The 22,275-nt window shown below is 37.5% G+C and overlaps 2 protein-coding genes across 2 annotated transcripts in view; both read left to right on the top strand.

Moving 5' to 3' along the window:
- LOC124160381 (nucleolar complex protein 2 homolog) overlaps window positions 1-14,653 on the top strand; it is a 29,156-nt gene extending 14,503 nt beyond the window's left edge. The window contains exons 9-13 of the mRNA XM_046536215.1: window positions 129-260; window positions 5,553-5,765; window positions 6,616-6,870; window positions 8,412-8,533; window positions 14,431-14,653. Of these exons, the coding sequence (XP_046392171.1) occupies window positions 129-260; window positions 5,553-5,765; window positions 6,616-6,870; window positions 8,412-8,533; window positions 14,431-14,602 (894 nt within the window). The 3' untranslated portion in view covers window positions 14,603-14,653. The remainder of the gene's footprint in view (window positions 1-128; window positions 261-5,552; window positions 5,766-6,615; window positions 6,871-8,411; window positions 8,534-14,430) is intronic.
- A 1,421-nt stretch (window positions 14,654-16,074) lies between these two features.
- LOC124160195 (dynein light chain Tctex-type protein 2B-like) lies at window positions 16,075-21,756 on the top strand. Its single transcript, XM_046535971.1, has 4 exons — window positions 16,075-16,393; window positions 16,471-16,604; window positions 16,693-16,826; window positions 20,946-21,756. The coding sequence occupies exons 1-4, from the start codon at window positions 16,236-16,238 to the stop codon at window positions 20,991-20,993; spliced, it is 474 nt and encodes a 157-aa protein (XP_046391927.1). The 5' UTR covers window positions 16,075-16,235; the 3' UTR covers window positions 20,994-21,756.
- Window positions 21,757-22,275: the final 519 nt, after the last annotated feature.

The raw sequence follows: 22,275 nt of genomic DNA, 5'->3' as shown, positions 1-22,275 counted from the left end.
ACTTGCACCACATGTCTGATGTTAGCTTTGAGTAGTGGTGCCTTGCTCTGGTACAGACTATGTGGACATGTTGAAATGAACACAAATTTAAGTTTCAGGATTAATTTTGTTTAAATTTGTAATTCTAGGTTGCCATTGGTACAGTTAAATTGATTCCTACAGCTCAGTATTACCCTTTAAGGTTTCACATACTCCGTATGTTAATTCAGCTTAGCAGTGAAACTGGTGTCTTCATTCCAATTTTACCATTTCTCATTGAGGTGAGTGTCTTGTTCTTCACATTTGGGTACTGATTTTTAGTTTGTGTATTTTTGCATTCCATTTCAGATCAAGGTAACTTCCTTTGCATCAAAGAAGTCAGAGTCGTTAATTGTGCCATATGCGGAGGCGTCAGTGTTTTCATTGTGAGCTAGTGATTTTAATTATGCAATCACAGTTAACTTGAAAGTCAAAGTTGAGATTTAAGGTCGTTTGACATAGCTCAGAATAGCAAAATTTAGCTATCTTACATTGTATGTCTCAGGTACAGCCCCAGACAAAATAATGTGGCTGGACTGGTGGCACCACTCTTGAAAGCTTTTATTTTGAAATGCTGAGTGCTCCTCATCCCTTTGTCTTTGGGAGGCTCATCCATGGCTTTCCTACCCCAACCAGGAAGTACAGGGTGTCCTGCTGCTGGGAAAATTGGGAATTATGTGTGAATTTTTTGTCCCTGTAATTATGCATGAATTACCGTACTTGACGTCATATAAGATGCACCCTTATTTAGAAGGCCACGCACAAGGAAATGCCGATGACATAGCCGTTATAGCAGAAACAGAGAAGGATTTGAAAAATATTCTGGTTAATATGGGTAGGGTAATGAGTAGATATCAACTGAAAATAAGCACGAAGAAAACCAAGATCTTAGTATGCAGCAGAAGAGAAGAAGTCAAGACCAACATTAAAATAGGGAGGCAAAAACTGATAGAAGTGGATGAATTCTGTTATTTGGGAAGCAAGATAACCAGTGACGGGAGAAGCAAGAAAGAAATTATCAGCAGAATAGCCCAGGCGAAGAGAGCATTCCACCGAAAGAGAGACCTGCTTACAGCGGGAAACTTAAATATGGATGTAAAGAAACAATTTATAAGAACCTTCATCTGGAGTATGCTCCTATACGGAAGTGAGGCATGGACAATGACCGCAGCGGAGAAAGCAAGGATAGAGGCCTTTGAAATGTGGTGCTACAGAAGAATGATGAAAATCAAATGGATCGACCGAGTTAGTAACGAGGAAGTCCTAAGAAGGGTAGGAGAGAAGAGAAGCCTCATGAAAACCTTAATAAGAAGACGGAACAACCTAATAGGCCACATCTTGAGACATGATGGCCTGATGAAGACAATCGTCGAAGGACAGACGGAAGGCAAGAATGGAAAAGGAAGACCTCGAACAAAATATATGGAACAAGTAAAGAGAGATGTGAAAGAGAAGAAATACGTAGGAGTGAAAAGATTAGCTGATAGGAGAACTGAGTGGAGAGCTGCGTCAAACCAATCCTAGGATTGTTGACCAGTGATGATGATGATGATGATGATGATGATGCACAAGGAAAAAAGTTTCAATAGTCCGCAGCGTGGTACCACAATAACTTAAAATGTGGTTTCTTTTAGTTCTCACGTTTCGTGAAAGCCAAATAAACAATCATTGAATGCAGTTACCAAACATATCTATATTGAGGAAAATTAACAAAGGGCAAGCTATTTTTGACAATGACAATGTAAATTTCAATAATGAACAAATGAATGAAGGGCAAGCAATCGAACATAATTCAAAATTAAGCAGAAACAACAAAAAACAAAGATTCTTTTCTTTCTCACGTTTCGTAATAGCCAAATAAACAAAGCAGAAACATAGGCAGGCAAAGCAAAGCAGAAACAAAAGAGGGCGGAGCGAGCGCTACTAGTTTCATTTACTTTTTGATGGGAACGGTGCGGTGTCGGAAGGAAACCATCTCAGTTCTCTCTTTTGAGCTATATTTTTGCTGGCAAAAATTTAGTTACACCTGATGAAATAATTATGGCAGATGTAGAAAAGGTTACGTGTGTCTATAGACCTTTATCCAGGCTAAAAATAGCATTCAGTATTGAAAGTTAACCTGTTTCCTTCACATATAAGATGCAGGTAACTTTTCTAAAACCAAATTTAGGAAAAAAGTACATCTTATATGCCGTCAAATGCAGTAAATATTCATGAATTTCTACTCCAACCTGGAATTTCAGTATCTTTTACATATTTAAACAGACTGGTTTTCGGGGTTCCTACCGCGTAGATTCATCTCTGTAGGCCACAGTTTTGCCGGCATTGCAGCAGGCTTCTTCAGGTCAATGAAGCTGAGATGAAACCATCGTCTGCAGAGATGAATGTACGTGGTATTAACCCCGAAAACCAGTCTGCTGAATCCTCACCACACCGCGAAAGCCTACACAAGGATCTTTTATTTCAAATTCATTTCACATAAAATTTTGCCGGTTCAACACCCATTTTCTGTCCAAAAATGTGTTTGCCATAATTTTAAGTGCAGTAGCTTATCAGAATTTTTACAGCCGCATAAAAATGTGGAATGTCGGACAAGAAAACAGAATCAAAATGTCTAGCACTCTTGACTCAGTTAAGATTCGAAAAACATAAAGAATAAAATTTCAGGTGACGTCAATATCTACTTAAGAGATCAAAGCGGCTTCTAGGCTTGCATTGAATAAATTTAAATTTTAAATATAATGTGTGTTAACTAATTAACCTATTCATTGCCCTTATAAATACATAAGTATAAAATATTACAGTAGACTCTTGTTATTGCGAAGTTCACGGGACCGAAAAACCGGAGGTTCGTAATAACAAAGTTTGTATGACTGTTTCTATTAGGAATTGTTGAAAAAAAACTGTATATAATAAACGTGATTAAATTACGTGCAATTATATAAAGACAGGAAAAATTCATTTCAGTTTCTCATTAAAAGAATGTGGCATGATGCAATCGAGGGTTGATATCTTCCCAAATACATTAAGCCCTCGATATACGAACTAGATGGATTACGAGACCTTGTTTGTAAGTTGATAAACCTACAGTCCGGCCGCCGAGAGCTTTCCGATGACGGGCAGAATGGTCTGGGTCAGGGTAGGGGGCAAGGTTGCCAGGTAATGCCTACTTCAGTTGTAAACAAAAGGGTTCTGTGAAGAATGGAGCTGGAAGGGATGACGAACATGAAGGACCTAATCATCACTTGTATTAGTGATTCGAAGAAAGAGTTTGTTTTGGTGGATCAGGCTTATTTCGGTGCTTTATATGCAGTTGACGACGTTGTATGACTAGGCATGGGTGTGAGGTGCGTTTGGGGGACAGTGATTGGCTGCAAACCGTGCCGGTGCAGGGTTTTCCTTTTGTGCTGTCATCGGACAACGCTCGCCTGCCGGTCTGTATCCAAGGAATAAAGAAGTACCGCTATCCTGCAGAATGCAACACTGCATCACAATTGTGCGATAACTCACAACTGTGACGAACTGATCTAGCTGGGCGTGTGACGCATCTGGACCTGAAAGAAATAGCTCTCCGGAGTAAGGAAGAATGGGCAAAATGCTGAACTAGTCACACCGTAGTCAATGATACGTTGTTCAGATTATGCCCAAAGTGTGAGTTCCTCTACGCCACACTGCGTAGCATCGGCCAAACCGAAAGGTGCCAAATTTGAAATTTTTGAATGCTCGTATTTCTGAAAGTTCGTAAATCAAATGTGTGTCGGAGGAGGACTAACTGTACGTCCAATTTACAAGCAGTTATGAGAGGGTCACTATGACTCCACAGAAATGAAACTTATTATGACCTTGCGGTTGCGATCTGCAACTGAATTAACTGAATTTAATAGAGCATTTTGGAAGCCCCACACTCAAAGGAACATGTGGCAATAAGGATGTATAAGTAAAAGCGAAAAATTTCTCTCAATGAGAACGATCTCATTTTTCATTGTAAAACCTCTTAGGTTACCAACACAACATTCTGCTGCCACAAAGCCCAGGAATTAAATAATTAATGAAAGTTGTGTAATATTGATGCTTTATTTATTGACTGCTTGAAACTGGTGTACTTTCGTGCATTTTTTCTCTCTTGTATTCTTTATGATAGCATTTTACATGATACTGATTTATTTTGTTATCCATTGTGGATTCCATGGCCATGAGAAATCCTACTGGAAATCTTATCCAAAGTTGATTTTGTGCATGTGATAAAGCCTCTGAGTGTGCTGTTCATTTAATTACTTTCTTTATACTTTCATGCAAAAAATACTCTGGATGATGTATAACAAAGTCCTTAGGTTAAAATACAAAATCCATGATTTCAACCTAGGCCCAATTTTAATTGTTTTGTGCTGAAAATCATTCCTTCAATCTCAGCTTTCAGTAGATTTCATAGTCTTCAGGTGCTCGCTACACCATCTGCAGGGTTCTTGCCTGTCACAGAAAAAAATATGGACTGGAATTCATAGAAATATGGGGAAAATGAGGATGTGGTCAGAAAACAAACTCCAAATGCACAGTAAATAGATGAAAATTATGGTTGATTGTGGGGAGTGTTCTGCGTTCGCATGGTAAAATTTTGTTGCCGCCCTGTCTAGGCAGCACTGGGTAGTGCTGACTTCATTTCAAATGCAGAAGCTGCTGGAATTTATTTCACAGTATATCTTACTGCATTTTTCCATAAAATCCATATGTTAGACTGCTTTCCTTAGGAAGCATATCAGACTTCTCTTAGTGGAAGTGTGTAATGTCCACATTGAAGTAACACAGTAAATTTTTCTCACAATATATATCTCACTGAAGTAGCCATTGGCACATAACGCCATCGTCAGGGTATACCTGCTTCACACAAGCCTCCTTGTGGCTTGAGCTACTTACCTTGAGAATGGCCTACGTGCCAAGACTGTGGTTGGTTGAGTGTTTCTGTTTGTATTGTGTGGAAAATTTGTAACTGTGTTACTTTAATCTGGGTAAGACTGCTTTTCCATTGATAAAGTCAGGGAAATTTTAAAATTTCAGACCAGAAGTCCAAGATAAGTTAGGGTTATTGAAAATAGAAAGTTGTTATGAAGTCTGATCCAGCGACAGGGGAAGAGTCATTATTGCACAAGATTGCCCTGAATTCCAAGATAAGATATGCCAAATGAGCTTCGGTTTTCTCTCTGATGAAAGATTCATTTCATAACTAACTGGGTAAAATACCATCCGTTAAATTCAAACTGTATCAAATATATGCTCCAGCCATTCTAAACTTCTGATCGAGGCAAGGAAAAAAATTGGAAACTATCCTGTAGTGTAATTTTTATGACATATTTCAACTTCAGCTATTATTTCCTATGATATGTCATTGGCTTAAGACTGTTTTTTATGTTTTATTTGATCACAAAAAAGTTCTTCAAAGCTAAATTAAATTTAACGTTTGATTAGCATCTAAAGTTAATATAATGAGATGTGTCCGGTATTTGGTTAGGTTTGTATTAATATTTTTATAAATCTTTCAGATTTTACATTTCAACTTCAATAAGAAACATACGAAAGTTTCAATGAAGCCAATGAACTTCAATTGTATCCTGAGGTTATCTAAAAGTCAGTTGCAGGAAAATGGCTTCAAAGATGCTGTAATGGATGCTGTGTATGAACATATATTTATGTATTTGGCTACAGAATCTCACAGAATAGGGTTTCCTGACCTAGTCATTCCCCTGTGTATGGAGGTATGTATAAATCTTCTCAATTAGGATGATTGTACGTGTTCAAGATTTGCCATCTTTGTTTCAGCTTCCATGATATGAAAATCTTTTGTAGTAATTGATTGTTTCGAGTAGTGTAAATGTGGGTTGTTAGGTGGCTTAGTAGGTTAGGTTTTGGACTACTGATATAAGAGTCCAATATTCCTTTGTGCCTACAAAACTCCTACTTCTCAAGTGCATTGTAATATATGAGGGCTGCATTGATTTATCAAATCACTGGCCTGCACATATAGTTTAAGGTTGTTTTGTGAAGTTCTGATAGTTGTAAAAGACCACTGAGTAAATTCTAGCCTACATTAACAACATCAAGGATGTTTAGTGTTGATATTTTGGCTTATGATTTATCATCAAATTTCATTAATCTGAAAATTGGTTTGACACAGCTCTCCACTCAATTCTCCTATTTAGCTATTTTTTTATTTTTATGTTATGAGAGAATTGCTGAATGAGGAAGGTTTTTCTCATCGTTACTTATTCCTTTCCATCTACTGAATTATTCGAATGAATCAGATTTCAGGTGTAATTGTGGCTGATGTTGGCAGCCAGAAGCAGCCATTAAAAAAAAAAAATTTTTTCATGGAAGCTGTGACGTGATATTCACCTTGCCCTTGGAATCTTATGCTTTTGAAGTTTTGGTCAATGTTTAAATAAGTTAAAGAAAAATTAAAAAAAATATTTTATTTGCAATTAGTAATCCAGCTTTGGTTGAGTTATATTCATTTAAAAGTTACTTGAAAACTGTGCTTATTGAGGATTTGAAATATGCTCACTCCTATATATCAGAATTTTATGAATTTATTGATATCTCTTACAGATTAGAAAATTCAACAAAACTTGTAAAGTGGCGAATTACTGCAGAAAAATGAAGCAGGTCTTAGAAAAGGTTGAAGAAAATGCAAAAGTTATTGAAAGCCATAGGAAAGTGTCTTTCTCTGTACATGACCGAAATGCTATCTTGGAATGGGAGACAAACATGAAAAACAAAGGAACTCCACTATTCAAGTTCTGGGAGAGTTACAATAAATTGAATGCTCAGAAAAAAGCAAAGAGAGAAACAGGAACTGACAAGGTATATATTCATAATTTAATGAGGATTTATTGCTGAGTAGCTAACCATTCTTTGTGCCTCTAAGGCTTCTGATCATGCAGTTGCCATAAGTGTATGAAATTTTGGTGTATTAATGTATGTAGTGGTTACCATTGCTCCGTACTATCATTGATGTAACTGCACATTGCTGCTCAGATGTTATTGTAATTTCTAGAATTTGTCATAAAAAGTTATCGCTGCATATACCTACACTTCTATGAAAATGTAGGTACAACGGTTCATTTCTCCAGGATTTTAGGTGGCTCATAAAAATTTGGTTTTAATGTGGATGGCATGAAGGTCTGAGTTAAAAAAAAAATCTTTTGCATGTTAAAGAATGGACAGCTATCAAAAGTCGCACAACAACTTAAAGTATTCAAAAGTGTGCAGGTAATCTGACTGGTGATGAATCCTGGAGAACTTTTTTGCAGTTTTTTCTTTGGCTGAGCCCACTGTGGGCTGATTTGATTCTGCTCACTTATTGCTTTGCTTCTGCATAAGGTTGAAAGGGATTGGGAATAAAAGTACAACGAGTTAAAATGAATGCATTTATGTTGTGATGAGTCCATTAGATTTGCTATACTTGGTGAAGACAAATGCTTTCACAACAGAGAGTTAGATGTTGAAGACATGGTCAGTAAAAATGTATTGTGGAATGTAAAAAGTGAAGTGTCATCAACAAATCTACTTTATTACTTGTTGCAAGTGAAAGTAGTATAAGTACCGAATATGTCTGAATATAGTCCCCCGTTTTTTTTCCAAAAATGCCCAAGGTAAAAGTGAAGGGGGGACAATATTCAAACACCTTTTTTTTTCTTTAACTTTTCCCGAAACTGAAGCCTCAAAATTTGGGGGGGGACTATATTCGGAGAAATACGGTGCAGTGGAGCCCCGCTAATCCGAAATAATTGGGACCGGACCCATTTCGGTTTAGCGAATATTTCGGATTAAGCGGACTGTTATTAATTTAACGATAAATTATTAAATACAACGTGCAACTACATAAATTAATCGCCGAAACGCCGTTTCACGTCCATACGGTATGAGAAACAACCAACTTCATTATGTACGCCGTACGGCAATGCTCTGCACGGCTACCGCTTGAGTTAGTAGTTGCAAAGAAATCCGATAGGTAGCAGCACAACCTACGTTGGAGAAGCCTCAGAAAACAGTGTCACAGCACAACCTACGTTGTTCTGTGACACTGTTTTATTCTGTTTATTACATTTTCCAACCTAAAAACATACTGTAATTTTCAAAAATAAATTTTACCATGTTTTTTCTAGATTTTACAAAGCTTTGTTTTTTCCTGATTTTGATTTCGGATTAAGCGGATTTTCGGATTACCGGATTTCGGATTAGCGGGGCTCCTCTGTATTTCATTTTAGCATGCTCTATTTTCATTATTTCTTTTTAAATTCCCTGTCATTCTAGATTTTGAATGAATTTACATGACCACAAAAAGAACTTTTAAGAGATTTATTTTTAATGTACGAATTCTTATGCTTTTTTGTTTTACATAGGGCGACGATTTTGAAATTCCTGTTATCAAGAAACCTAAGAAAGTTGAGAAGAATGACAAAGAAACTGGCCCTGTGGTGCTCTTCCCTTCATCTGACGAGTCTGAAGAAGAAATTAAATTTTGGTTTGTTGTTTGAGTTTCTGAATTTTATATTATTGCATGGCATGTTCTCAAGAAAATTGGTGCAAATTCGAGGGGCGGATGGCTGAATTGAAATCTGGCCCTGTGCTGTGTATTATCAGGGTTCCCACTCAACCGTGAAAACCTTAAAACCGTGAATTAGCCGTGAATTTCCTCTACCGTGAAAAAACCGGGAAATAGCCGTGAATTTCGTCTTAAAACCTTAAAAATCTCTCAATCTTGATAATAATACCTTCCCAGAAATTTTCATCTTCGTTCGTAGCTAGCGCACTTCTATTCATTGTGACGAGCATCGTCGCATGCGGTCGCATGGGTCAGAAAAGCGTGGGAACGAATGTTGCCTGAAGAAAAAAACATCTTTCCCCAGCGCAGGCCTTTTCTCTCCCCCTCCTAAAATATGACACCACTTCTCATCAGCTTGTTTACTTTCCTCAAATGGCTTGGTTTCCCCTCCCTCGGTCACTGCTTAGTCCCCCTTCCACCCAATTAGCCTTCCCACTGGCTGCAGCAACCACTTTCGAAACTAAATCTAGATGGCCATTGTGTCGAAAAATTTGAACGTTTATTCAACACCCTCAATCCTATGACTGGAAGACCGCTAGCCTTGACAACCTGCCATGCGCTGTGGACACTACGCTCCCTGCGTTTGAACCGGGTGACAGCGAGCTTTCGGCGTGACGTTACTAATTCTCACGCATTGCGGCCCTGAAAACGAGAGAAGATTTCCGCTTATGGCAACACAGCATTACACGATTGTCGCATGCGTCGACCTGGAACTTGCCAGTTTTACGTCGCAACCGGAAAGTTTGTGTGGAGTTATTTACCGTCGGTGGTGATCCAGTTCCTCCGCTTTGTGCTATCTAAGGTAATGCTGTTTGTTTGTGTCGTTAAAGCCTCAATGCCGTCGCGATATAAACTGCTACATAGTCTCACGAATACAGGGATCAAGAACTTTGCTATTTCCTTGATCCTTGTATTCGTGATATTATGGATTTCCACCAAGTTACGCCCTCTACGATTAATTATGCTACATAGTCGTTCCATTTTTCCCAGAGCAATGGTAAGAAGGGAACATGATTTGCCTCTGATTAGAGAGATCGATTCAGTTTTGGTTTCAGAGTATTACAATAGCAGAGAAAAGAAGTCATTACACTGCCGCTTTCAAAAGAAAGTTATACGGTGGAACCTCGATCTATCGTTCCCGCATTGATCGTTCGCCGTTTCTGGTCCCAAATAAAGTTCCTTATAGACAATTTAATTTTTTCCCGCATCTATCGTTCCCCGACGTATCGTTTCTCGCATTGATCGTTTGAAGATCGCGGTTCCGACGCAGAATTTTCCCGCATCCATCGTTTGACGAAAATGAGACGAAATAAATACAATGTGTCATTTATGGCTAATAACGACAAGCACGTAGTTGGAATCCTCTCCAAGAGATGGAACTACCATTGGGAGAAGCTCAGTGCCGTGGGAAAGTAACATTAGCGTATTTCCCAACAACCTTTATCCCCCTCCATTCACCATTCGCCTCCCCCTTCTGACGCTTTCCTCTTCTTCAAAATAAAAACAGGTCCCAGCTCGCGCAGGGATTGTATAACGAAGACCTTAGCTTCGAAAAGAATATCGAGTTAAACGAGAACAATAGAAACGTGTTTCGCGCTCCCCCCTCTTCTCACCAACTGACCTTTTTCAGCCTAACTGCTTCGAAGTTCCCAGTTTATGGAGGTCAACTGCTGCATGAATCACCTATTAGCCCAAAAGATATCTAACGATGATATTCAGTAATTGCTATTATGCTTTTATTAGATTGAAATGTTAGTAATTTGCACGTTAAAAAAAACGAGATCACACATGACGTATTTTAAGCAAGGAAATAGATGGAAAATACGATGGTGATTTTTGGCGAAACGCGATATCCTCGTAGCTGAGCTTACGGCAGTTAATTCGGCATTTCGTTCCGAAAACATGATACCAGGTTGTTATCAGTTATCAATTTACGAGCTATACTACTACTAGTAGTCTCACTTGTCAGAGTTACTGACGAAGGGATATCTTCTCAGGATTTTTGTTTCTCCCTACTAACAATCCGAATTCATCTGATCATCTGGCGCTACGCTAATTAGAAAAGAATGGGCATCTTTAGGGTAAAAAATTTCATGGCGCAGTCCTATGGTCACGCTTCGCCCTCTGCAGTGTGCTCTGCGTACCCCCGTACGCGATAGCATCAGTTCTGAACTTCACCTCGTACGAGTGGTTCCCTACTTTCCGGGGTGGCTGGACTTCGAACCACCGAGTGTTTTCCATGTGGGTTTAATAAAGTCATTTTCACTAGTTTAATTTTAGTCGTCTTCCGACCATGGCCCCTCCGAAGAAACTATTGAGAACTTTAAGAGATGGACTGAAAATAATTGAACATGAAGAAAAGAATCCGGGCTAGATGCGCGTGAATATTGCAGAGCGCCTTGGGTTGTCCGCTAGCACATGACGGTAGGGGTGGGGGTAGAGTGAGCTACCTGGAGAAAACAAGTGGAGATATGAAGGCGAAGATCCAGGTGGGCGTGCCGCTGACGATTAACGCAACATTGTTCATGCTTTACACACTACCTCAATTGTATTGAAAATATATTCATTAGACAGGAACAATTCAAGTAATTGACTATTTTTGGCCTTCGTGATCCATCTCACAACCAGTCACTGCACCGGCGAATGCGGTTGTTTTAGGCACAACATGCACATTGCTCTCGTGAATACGTGTACTGGAAATGGTGTTTGATGGATAAGAATTTTTACATCTGACTGAAATCCATAATAGCAGTGTAAATGCCGAGTGGAGAGCAAACATTCAGAATTTTGAAAGAGATATGGGTCGAATCAACAATATGACGTATAAGTCTTGATAAATTAGTACTACTATTCCTGTTATTATCTAAAATATTGTTTTGAAACCTTTAATGAATTTCTTAATTACTCGCCAAAATCCTGCGTTTCCTGGGACATAGGCAATCTAGCAAAAAAAATTAAGCATTGATCGTTTTTCCGCATTCATTTTATAATCGTATCGTTATTAATAAAGAAAAATTGTCCCCTAGTGGAGTTCCTAAAAAGGAGGGTAGTCTTAGAATCGTGCTAATACGGTGTATGAAATTGTTTTTCGATTTATTATGTTCTATTAACAATTTTCATAAAATATTTTCCGCTGAATAAGAAAGAATCAATTTATTATATTCTATAAACAATTTAAATAAAATATTTTCCGTTAAATAAGAAATATTGAGGTGGGGGAAATTCGGTTACTGTGCAGTAATAACAACGTGCGCAAAAAACAATCTCTCATTGTCAGCGAGGAATTAAAAAAGGACCTCGAGTGTCTGGACTGAAGAAGGTCCGAAGGGTATTCGGCGTCCGGGCAAGAGCGCGGTTGGGCTGGTCCTTTAGTCGGCCCTGAATTTTGGAAACGATAGATCACGTCATAACAGATATCACTTTTCACTGCGGCGTTAACATTCACGGCGTTTTTCGCGTACATTAATTTTCTGTTGATATACGGCCAGTGATTTTCTTATTGTTGGCTTATTAACGGACCGTGAATTTAGCAAAATTGAGACCGTGAAAACCTTAAAAAAAACCGTGAAAACGTGAAAAATAACCGTGAAAACCTGGAAAAAGCCGTGAATTTCATTGTTCAGGTAGAGTGGGAACCCTGATTATTAATATGTATGAAATGGTAGCAAATGGAGGATCTGGGTGGGCTATCATAAGGCTGGGTCTAAAATAAGGTTCCCCTCAAAATATGAAAGAGACTGCAATTTTTTTCATTTTTGTGAATGAGGATTTGCTTTGTAATGGTTTCAGGAGGACAGGCCTATTGACTGAATCATTGCTCAAAACATGCTGCCATGTTGTGATTGCTGGTTTTTTAATCATTATTTTGGGTGATATTTATCTGGATGATGAAGGATATAAGATTTTCTTGATAAATTGATTGTAAGAAAACTTCTCAGATCTTCCACCAAGTCCTAGAGTTGATCAGTACTTTTGTTTCAGAGGCACAGTCTGCCATTGGCTATTGTCCACTTGCCTTAACTGCACTTGGTTTACTTTCCGTAACTTTTTTGAAGAAACTTTATCGTAAAAAAAATATATCGATGGCTGTTCTAGCAACACGAAACTCAAAAATTGCAACTTTTCAGAAGAGCAAAAAAAGGAATTAATTTTTCTAATTCTACGCTAAAATTAAAGACAAAAAACTCATAAAACTGAAAAATAAGCGTATGCTTGCCAACAAAGAGTTGTTTTTTGCTTGAATTCTATTTTTTAATGTTATTACACTTTATTTAGGATATCAGTGTCAGGCAGACCAAATATTGAGAAACGTGTTGTTAGAACTTTGCCATCGATATTGTCTCAAAGTATTTTCCAAAATTGTTCTAAGGGGTTGTTGGAATTTCATGGCTGTCATATACTGCTGAATAATTTACAGTAAAACCCTTGTACTGAAAACGCCATATTTCAAAAATTTTAGGGAAACCTCCCTATTTCAAAGTCTTAGTCTGTGGTCTCTGACACTCTGAATGGATTAAAACCTAACGAACCACTCCAATTATGAAAACGCCACACCATGAATTCTGCACTTCAGCCCAAAATGGAAAATACATTAGGGTGAATTTTTGTAAAAATATGTACTTTTACTTTTCAAGGTAATTTTTTCCATCGATATTGATGTTATGAGCATATAGTAGAACTGGAGCAAAGGGTACTGCGGCTTAACCGCTTGGCTCCAGGCTTTACCTTCTGCAGGGTGTGTGATGGTATGCAATGCCCCTCAGTGATGATGTGTCTAAGGTCTGGAATGGGTAAACAAGGATTTTTTTAAAGAGTGTTTGTTAACCCTTTTAGTGCCAGCTGGCCGATCTATCCGCTGGGTGTATTTAAATTAATTTAAAAATTAAATATTTTTCCCAAGTTGTACAGAAGAGATAACTACATAGGTGAACTTTTTAATCAATGACGTAAGTATTAGAAGTTTAAATTTAAAAAAATTAGCTTCAACACATTCATATTAGAATTTTTATAAAATTTTAAGTAAAATCGTGCAAATTCATCAAAAAAGCCCTGGCATTCTTTGCGTATACCAGGTAGAAAAAGGCTGGTACTAAAAGGGTTAAGCTGGTGGAATAAAAACTTACTGAGCTAATGGAAGAACTACCTTAAAGAGTAACAAATTTTAAAAATTTTCCAAAAATGATATAGGTCCCTTTCTGAATTTGCCACTGGCTTAGAAAATACGTAATCCATCGGAGTTAATGTTGGTGGTCCATTTATTTCTGGCTGTGAGGAAAGTAATTGATGAGGCATGGAGCGAATCAACAGGGAAGGCAATTTTTTCAATACATATATACAGATTGAAAATGATGTGATTACAGCCACCGTATTTGATGGGAAATAATAATAGTTGTTTATCATCACTATGGGAAAGTTTTTTATGGTGAATGAATTAAGATTGAGAAAATTTAGTGACTAGTATTTTATGACATTCAGAATACTTGGATGCCCTTGTGAAGACACGGCATACATATTATCTCCATACAGAAAAACCCCCTTGAGTGAAGTCATGATTTTTTCTGATCCTACAAATTCATTTTATGGAGGTTTTACTGTTTTTCCAACCTCAAAATCGTATGCCAATATTGGTCCCAGCTGTATGGTGGACCTTTTTCTATTGGATTTTTAAGATTCAGTTCCTCAGGTAATACTCAATTTTGGTAGTAGTTATAATACCACCTTAAGTTATATTTATCAAGGGATGCTTAATATAGAGCATGAAATTGTCAGGAGAAAGTTGCTGCTTGATGATAACGATATTCTTCTTTTTATTTCAGGAAAGAAGATGATTTGGAGGAAGAAGATGATGAGCCCAAGAAGGTGAAGAAATTGAAGAAAAAGAAATTGGATCCTCCAGTTAAAAAGATTAAAGTTGAAGAAGATGATGGAGAACTAATGAACAGTGCTGCAGATATTGTTCAAGATTTAAATATATCAGAATATGATTGAAAGTTTGACTGTATTGCATGATTAATCAAATAAATTGTTTTTATAATTTGAGTTTTTTATCTTTTTAATGTTAATCTACATCTACATATTATCCCCAAGCTGCCTAGAAAGGCATGTGGCAGGGGGTGTTAGGACACCAGCTGTTTGCATATAAAAAGCAAATGCTCAAACAAAATGGCGAGTATTTATTGAATTCCTTCATGTTTCGGTGGATAAAGGGATTCCCATATCTTTCTGTTTGGCAAACTATCTCTCTTAATTTATTGCTTCTGTCAGACGTGGAAATAGAGTAGGGCTCTAATATGATGTTCTGTGTGTTGCTCTTATTGATACCTATTCTCAATTGCTCAATGCAATCTAAGTGAAGTCAGTGGATTCTCTAGTGGCTCTCAGCCTAATTCGTGTAACATCTGAGTAATATTATCTGGATAGCCATAGCAGTTTTTGATGAATTGCGCAGCTTTCCTTTGTGTTATGTTCACAGATTAAATCTATCTGCACCGGATCCTTTATGCTCGCTGTGTATTCATAGTGTTGTCGTACGAGTGTGAGGTTGTAATAGGAAGGTAGGAATTATATCCCTTTCTATCATCTGAAACAAAGTAAGTATAGGCGACCTGAATGACCTTTCATTTAAGAATTGTTATAATCTGGGAGAAAATACCAACTGTAATGTTAGGGCATATTGCATTATCGAAGGAGATATAAGCCTTTCAAAAAAAAGAAGACAACCACGGTATCAGGAGATGCACTTTCCTGATGAAGATAATCATTTGTGGAAAGTTGTAGGCAGCAATATAAAGGAGGCCTTAGATGAAAGAGAAGAACTATGTTCATATGTAAAGCTATGTAATTGAAGAATTGTATGAACTGTGTAAACCCTTTCTTAGGATTGGTGATGGAAGAAATATGTGGCCTTTTTGTAATAATGCTTTCTATATTCAGGGCCGCCTGTGGGGGACAGTCAAGGGGCCCATAACTTAGATAAGTAAAAGTTCAAATGCTATTTCTGTTTGGGGGAGGGGGCACTCACACCCAAACTCTACCCTTAGCCACAAAAAATCTGTGGACGGCCCAGGCTATATTATTGGTCCACCTTAAGTCAATCATGATGCTATGGTTAATACATCACATCCCCTATGAAAATATTGTATAAACCTGTTTCAAAATTTTATATATTACCATGGCAATGTATAAGAATGTATAAAAATTTGAAACAGGTTTATACAATTTTTTCATAATAGAGTATATAGTACTCCAAACACGTAACTTTCAAGGGATCAATTTTCCTGTTTCCAAAATCTCTTTGATGAGATTCTTGCAGTTACATGGTATTCCAACATTACTTAGTTTTATTTTGTTGTTAATGTCGTGTATGCATGCAAATTTGAATTAAGTCCGAAATCGCGCGTTGCTGAAAAGGCACCTAGTGGCAGAAATTTGAACCATTAAAATACCGCGAAAACAAATGAAGCAATGTCAACAAATAACGTCAAAGTGCCAAGGGACAATGCCGTTTTTGTGGACCAAAATGTCTTTTCATTGGATTTAAAGAATCCGTCTTTAGATGAAAATTTCTTCGAAATAGACAGTTTTTAGCCACTGTGTGAAAGAGGAGACGTGTACCTCGAAAATGGAAAACGACTCGCAGGCAGACGTGAGTGAAACAGGCTCTGTGGACAAAGACGTTTCGGCTGAAAGCGGATCTGGTAGGTATGGAGATAGCGATGTGAGAAATGAAGAAGACTCCTCGGACGGTCAGTTTAAAATGCGCCCGCACGTGAGGGACAGGTATTTGTCGCCATTGTTTTCGATGTGTCTTGAGCAATGCGTTTTTCAACTATGCTTAGTTGATGTACATGTTACAGATTCAGACCTGGTGCCGTAAAAGATGTCATTCACGGTGTGCTGAGAGAGGAACTTGCTGGCAAAGTTTATGCTGAAACTGACCCTTCGCTGCTTTCCAGCAGCATTGCTCAACGCGTTAAACGCAAAGTCATGGGTGAGTTGCTATGGATTTACCATTACCCATACTCGGTCACCTCTCGCAGTTCATGTTTGTCACATAAAACCGCTATTTGTATTTTCAGAACTCGGGTTTCCGCGATACAAGTATGTGGTTCAAGTGATTCTTGGTGAACAATTGGGGGCCGGCGTCAGAACCGGGACGCGGTGCTTGTGGGATGCGGATTGCGACAATTACGCCTCGGATGTGTATATAGGTGTAAGTTATATCTTACTTGTTGTTTGATATTGAATTAGGCATTTATAAACAATGACGTGTATGTTTCTAGCTGCTTCTTGCATCCCGGGCGATTTTATTACTTCTACCTTACCCGGAAACAACATACAACATATGCCTCGTATTTCCCTTATATAATGATTCACCATCTACGATCTTCAGTCTCTCCTGGTGCAAGTTGTCGATTAGCGATTATTATCTTTATCTGTCTGTCAAGCCCTACCTGAACATGTGTATAATTTTCACCATTCCTGGATCTCATCGGGTTAGATTAATATTTTTCAATTCTCTTTGGTTTAATCATTTCTTTAATAATTAACTGTGTTATTTTGACATTAAGTGCTCCCACATCTGCCTGTCATTTTTTCGTAGCATCGTTTTCCTTGATTTACCTCATCTTTCTTCAAACTACCTCAATTTTTCCATTAAGTTGTTTTGTTTTATCTATACCCATTTAATTGTAATTTGGTTCGTACATTTTTCGTAACCATCGTTTCAGCTTTCTTGACCATTATATACATGTTCTTATTTAATTGTTCTAATTTCCTTCCATCCAGTTCAATGTGTATACTGCAATTATTTCTTTTTATTCCTTCTCTCCAGCCCTGTCATTAACTATTCTTGCTTCATTTGAACCCCGGAAATCCTATACTTTTAAGGAAATCTCACAAGAATGATGATAGTGATCCAAAAGATGCAATTATTTTCTTAAGCTATATGGTGGAAACATTGGAAAACTTTTATGGCTTTCATTCATGTAAGACCAAGCTCTCAAAATATTCTAAAGAAAGGGGATTGAGTTGGTGTGGTGGCTAGAGTGTTGGCTTCCAACTTGTGGGCTCAGATTCAAATACTGGTGGTGGCAGAGAACTTTCAGATACTCTCCGATCCCTGTTTGAATGTTGTGTGGAGGATATTTCAAGGACAACACTCCATCCGTCGGATGGGAGGTTAAGCTTAGGTCTCCGTGGTGCCTTTCATTAAGAGCAGGCTAATGCTGACACCGGGTTTCTCTCCACTCTTCCTTACCTACCCTTCCCTCATGGCACAAATGACGTAAGCTGTCGGTCGCCTCCTTCAAAATACCATCTAAAGAATTATGCACCTTTAATTAATTCTCTGTAATAAGAAGGATAAGTAAATACAAGTGTGCATCAAGATGCTATAAATCCATGCCTTCTGTGAAGGGTGTCCAGCAACTGGGAAAACTGGGAGAATTGGCAATTATGCATAATTACATATTCATGAATGTTTGCTCCTACCTGGAATTTTAAAATCTTTTATTTCAAATTCATTTCACATGAAATTTTGCCGGTTTAACACCCATATTCCTGCATGAAATGTGTATGTTATAATTTATGCAGTGGCTTAATAGAATTTTCACAGCCGCATGTAAGCAAAGAATGCCAGACAAGGCAACAGAATGACGTTAAAATCTACTTATGAGGTTGAAGTAGCTTCTTGGCTTGCATTGAATAATTGATGTTTTACATACAATGTGTGATAACTAACCTATTCCTTGTCCTTGTAAATACATAAATATAATATTGTTTAAAAGTGTTGAATTAATTTTGGGTGTTTGAAAATTCTAATCCATCGTAGGAATCACGTAAGATTAACCTGGAATTTTGTAATATTTGGAATTGTGCATGAATTTTTCTGCTTTGAATGGCTAGGCACCGTGTATCAATGTTTTTTGCCTAGTCCCATACATTTACAGCAGCAACTAAAAATAAAAAAACATATTGTAAACACATTGCAAGCACTATAAATTAGTACGGCAGAACATCATGAGTATACAACCGAATACCACTATTCATATTCGTGTCACACTCCACTACCCTTTTTGTTAGTTTTGTATTGTCAACATTGTCACATTGTTGTCCATTATCACGTTACTCTCATTGTTTCTTCATGTCGTCAAGAAGAATTTTTACAATGCTTATTAATGAATGACCTATATTTTGACGTGGTAATTCATCACCTGGTACATTTGAATAGAAGACAGAGATAATATATGTACATAGTAACATAGAGTAAGTTTATACTTACAATATGGTAGTACGCAAAAATTGATTTCTCCAACAAATTTATCAGAAATTCAATGGTCTGTGGTGTGTGTTAAGGGTAGGGGAATTCCCAGGGGTGGGGTTTGGTCTAGGAGGTGGGGTATGGGTTCATGAGCGTAGAGTCGAGGAGCAAGGAAAGGATAAGGAATTCCTGTTCTCACGTTGTCCTTAGAAAGGGGAAGGTGATAGCAGTGATGCATGGGTCTGGTGGAATGGAAGAGGGGAATTCCTGTGTGTCCATGAAAACATTGCTATCTGAGGCAGTAGGGAAGCTAAGATAAGAAAAGGGCATGCCTTCTTTAGGTGTGGAAAGGAAGGTCTAGAAGTGGAAAGGCTACAAAATTTCGTTTACATTAATTTCCACACATTTGACACTTCTTGAAATTCATATTGCTATAGCGTGTCAAGTCTTTGTCCCTTCTTCTCTAGTTGTAGGATATCAGGCATGAAGTCACTAACAAGAGGAGACCACGAAACTTGCTCCACCTTTTTCAATGCCGTATTTTGTATGGCCTTCGGAATGGTGAACACATCCCTGAACTAGTAGTGGTTCCATTGAATGGGCCTTAGTGTGGCTGTAGTTAATTAATTTTCATACGGTACTTTTCACAAGCCGCTTATAGTTCCATGATATCGCATCACTCGTCAGACGGGTCAGGTGGGGTAGTGGCATGGTTCTAGACTACCACCCGGGGGACCAGGGTTCGGGGCTTCGTGATGGCTGTATATTTTGCTTTCTTCATTGTGATCATACGGCGTCAACTTTTTCATTAATTTCAATTGCGACAAGCATAGACATAAGACTATTTTTTTATCATCATAATGGCATTTAGGTATTTAAGCAGTGTCATTTCAAACACGGAGATACGACGACTACACAAGCAAGCAAGTTTCGTGGTTTCCCCTTGTAAGATGATTCTCTTCTGGCAGATGTTTGGTGAAGAGATGCCAGGTTCTTTATTTTGATGCACAATTGATGCTCTTAAATCCTCTCTTTAAACTTACCTACATCCAGTCTGGCCAATGTATGCTATTTCACTTTGAAAATTTTAGCCACTTTTATCGCTTACAAGAATTCTGTTCTTGGTATGTGAAATCAAATTCCTCAGGCACTATTTATTATTGAACACTAATTTTATTTGAAGGATTTTTCTGTCTCCCCTGTGGGATAGTGGCCCTAAAACGAGTAACCTTCTGTATTGAGCACTTGCTATTTTACCAGGGTGAAACCTATACATAGATACTGCTTCTGGCTAGTTTGGATTAATTTTTATGGTAAAGTTTATCAATTTTTCAGGGTAGCCATTATTCAGTACAATTTTTTTAGTAGTATTTAGTTCCTTTAAAATTTTGGAATTGGTAATTGGAAATGATATTAGGTAATCTATAGATCATAGAATGAAATTCTGAAAGTTTTTGTGAAAAACAATGTCTGGAGGTGGAATGGATAACCTAGTCCATGCATGTGTCTTTCCATTCTTTCATTGTACCGCAGGAAGCTTTTCACATGCATTCCGATACTCTTTCTGAGAATTATCCCAACCCCAGCATTTCCATTTTGTGATCTTGTGTGTATAATCATATAGCTTCCACTCCAAAAGTCTCTCTCTTCAGGCCGCTTCATATTGCTGATTCCTAACACGTCAAGCTTCAATGTAAGCGTTTTCACTTTAACGTTTTCTTGTATAAGCCAACTCACATTCCATGTTCATATCATTATACGTTTATCATTGTTGAGTGATGTACCCTCTTTGACAGTCCCCGCCCTGATATCCAAACTTAGGGGGATTAGTTTACCTCCAGAATATTTAACCTGAGAGAAAGCCATCATGTCTGATATTTAAAAGATTGGAGTAGCTGAGACTCCTTGATAAAACAAAGTGATGGTTTCCCCTTAACTTCCACAATTTTAGGAAAAAAAAAGATATAATTGTCTGTTTACGAGAAGGTTGATAATGGTATATTCGAGATAAATTAATTTAATTCGTGTAAATTCTTAGTTTTTAATTTGATATATTTCTTCTCTTTGCAGGATTCAATATTTTGTATGGCTGTAGTCTTTGCCTTCTTTGCGTATTGAAAAATATTCATCTGAAAACTGTGATTATAAGAAGATAATTGTGATAATAAGAAACTGAACACAATGAATATCGATACCTCCTCTACATAAATGCTCAACACTGTATCAAATCCACTCATCTATTGCTATAAGGGCTATCTAGATGAGCGGATTTTATTCGGTGGGTGATTGTTGAGCATTTATGCAGTGGAGGTATCGATATGGATTATCTTGTAGGGAATTGAGATAATTGTTTGGGGAACTGTGTGAAAAGGACATAAAGGACAGTGATTTTATTTTGTGTGTGCCTTTAAGGTATTTAAAAGTGATTCACTGCTAGAAATAACTTTGTACAAGTTGCACTTTAGCTTGTTGTTTCATTTTTTTGGTGATCTCTTTGGTTGTTAAACCTTTCTTAATCTATGTGCTTTTAATTCTGTTTTAATCGTTTCTTTGACTTAGGAATTGGGCATATATAGTTAATGCATTATGAAATGCCACGTAAAAGTAAAGTTCACTATTATTGTTGAAGATAATTAAAATAGTTGAGATAATTGGCACTGAGTATAACATTAGGAAGTCAATGAGGTTGTATTTCAACAGTCAAGTGTGAATATGTATTGCGTTAATGTACGTACGTATCAGTTTCACATGTCTTATTGATAACTTAAATTTGGTGTGCTTACCATACTGTCAATTGTGACTTTTAGTTATTAAATGTTCTCATCATTGAAAGGGTTGAAAAAGTACAAGAAACATGCTTAAATACATTTAAAAGAGATTCTAATATTTTTGTTGTTATGTTGCAAATTCCATATATGCAAATTCCAGTGTGTGTGATACAGTTTCAGGGTTCCCACTCAACCGTGAAAACCTTAAAACCGTGAATAAGCCGTGAATTTCTTTTACCGTGAAAAAACCTGGAAGTAGCCGTGAATTTTGCCATGAAACCATAGAAATCTCTCAAACTTGATTGTAGAATTACAATAGATGGATTATAAGAAAAATCGATGTTTCGATAATGTTTCAAAGCCTAATCACGTGCATATACATACTGTCCACGTAATTATCTGCACATGTGTATTCGAAGCGCAATTATTAATTGTTTCGTGTGCCATGACAGCACATTGACCTTAAGCCTGCGATTGGAAGACAAAAAATCAGACATTAATTATACAATCCTCTTGGTAATTAATTAGGAGCTGTTCTGAGGTAGTTAAATACAAAATACTGTTGGAGTGCGTACAAAAATGGCTTCTTTGGGTTAAAAATAAACGCAGACGGCCAGCCCTCATGCGATATT

The sequence above is a fragment of the Ischnura elegans genome, chromosome 6 (assembly GCF_921293095.1).
Source record: "Ischnura elegans chromosome 6, ioIscEleg1.1, whole genome shotgun sequence".
In the NCBI taxonomy this organism is placed as follows: domain Eukaryota; kingdom Metazoa; phylum Arthropoda; class Insecta; order Odonata; family Coenagrionidae; genus Ischnura; species Ischnura elegans.
The sequence above is the reverse complement of the archived record's forward strand: the minus strand, read 5'-3'. Positions and strand labels throughout refer to the sequence as shown.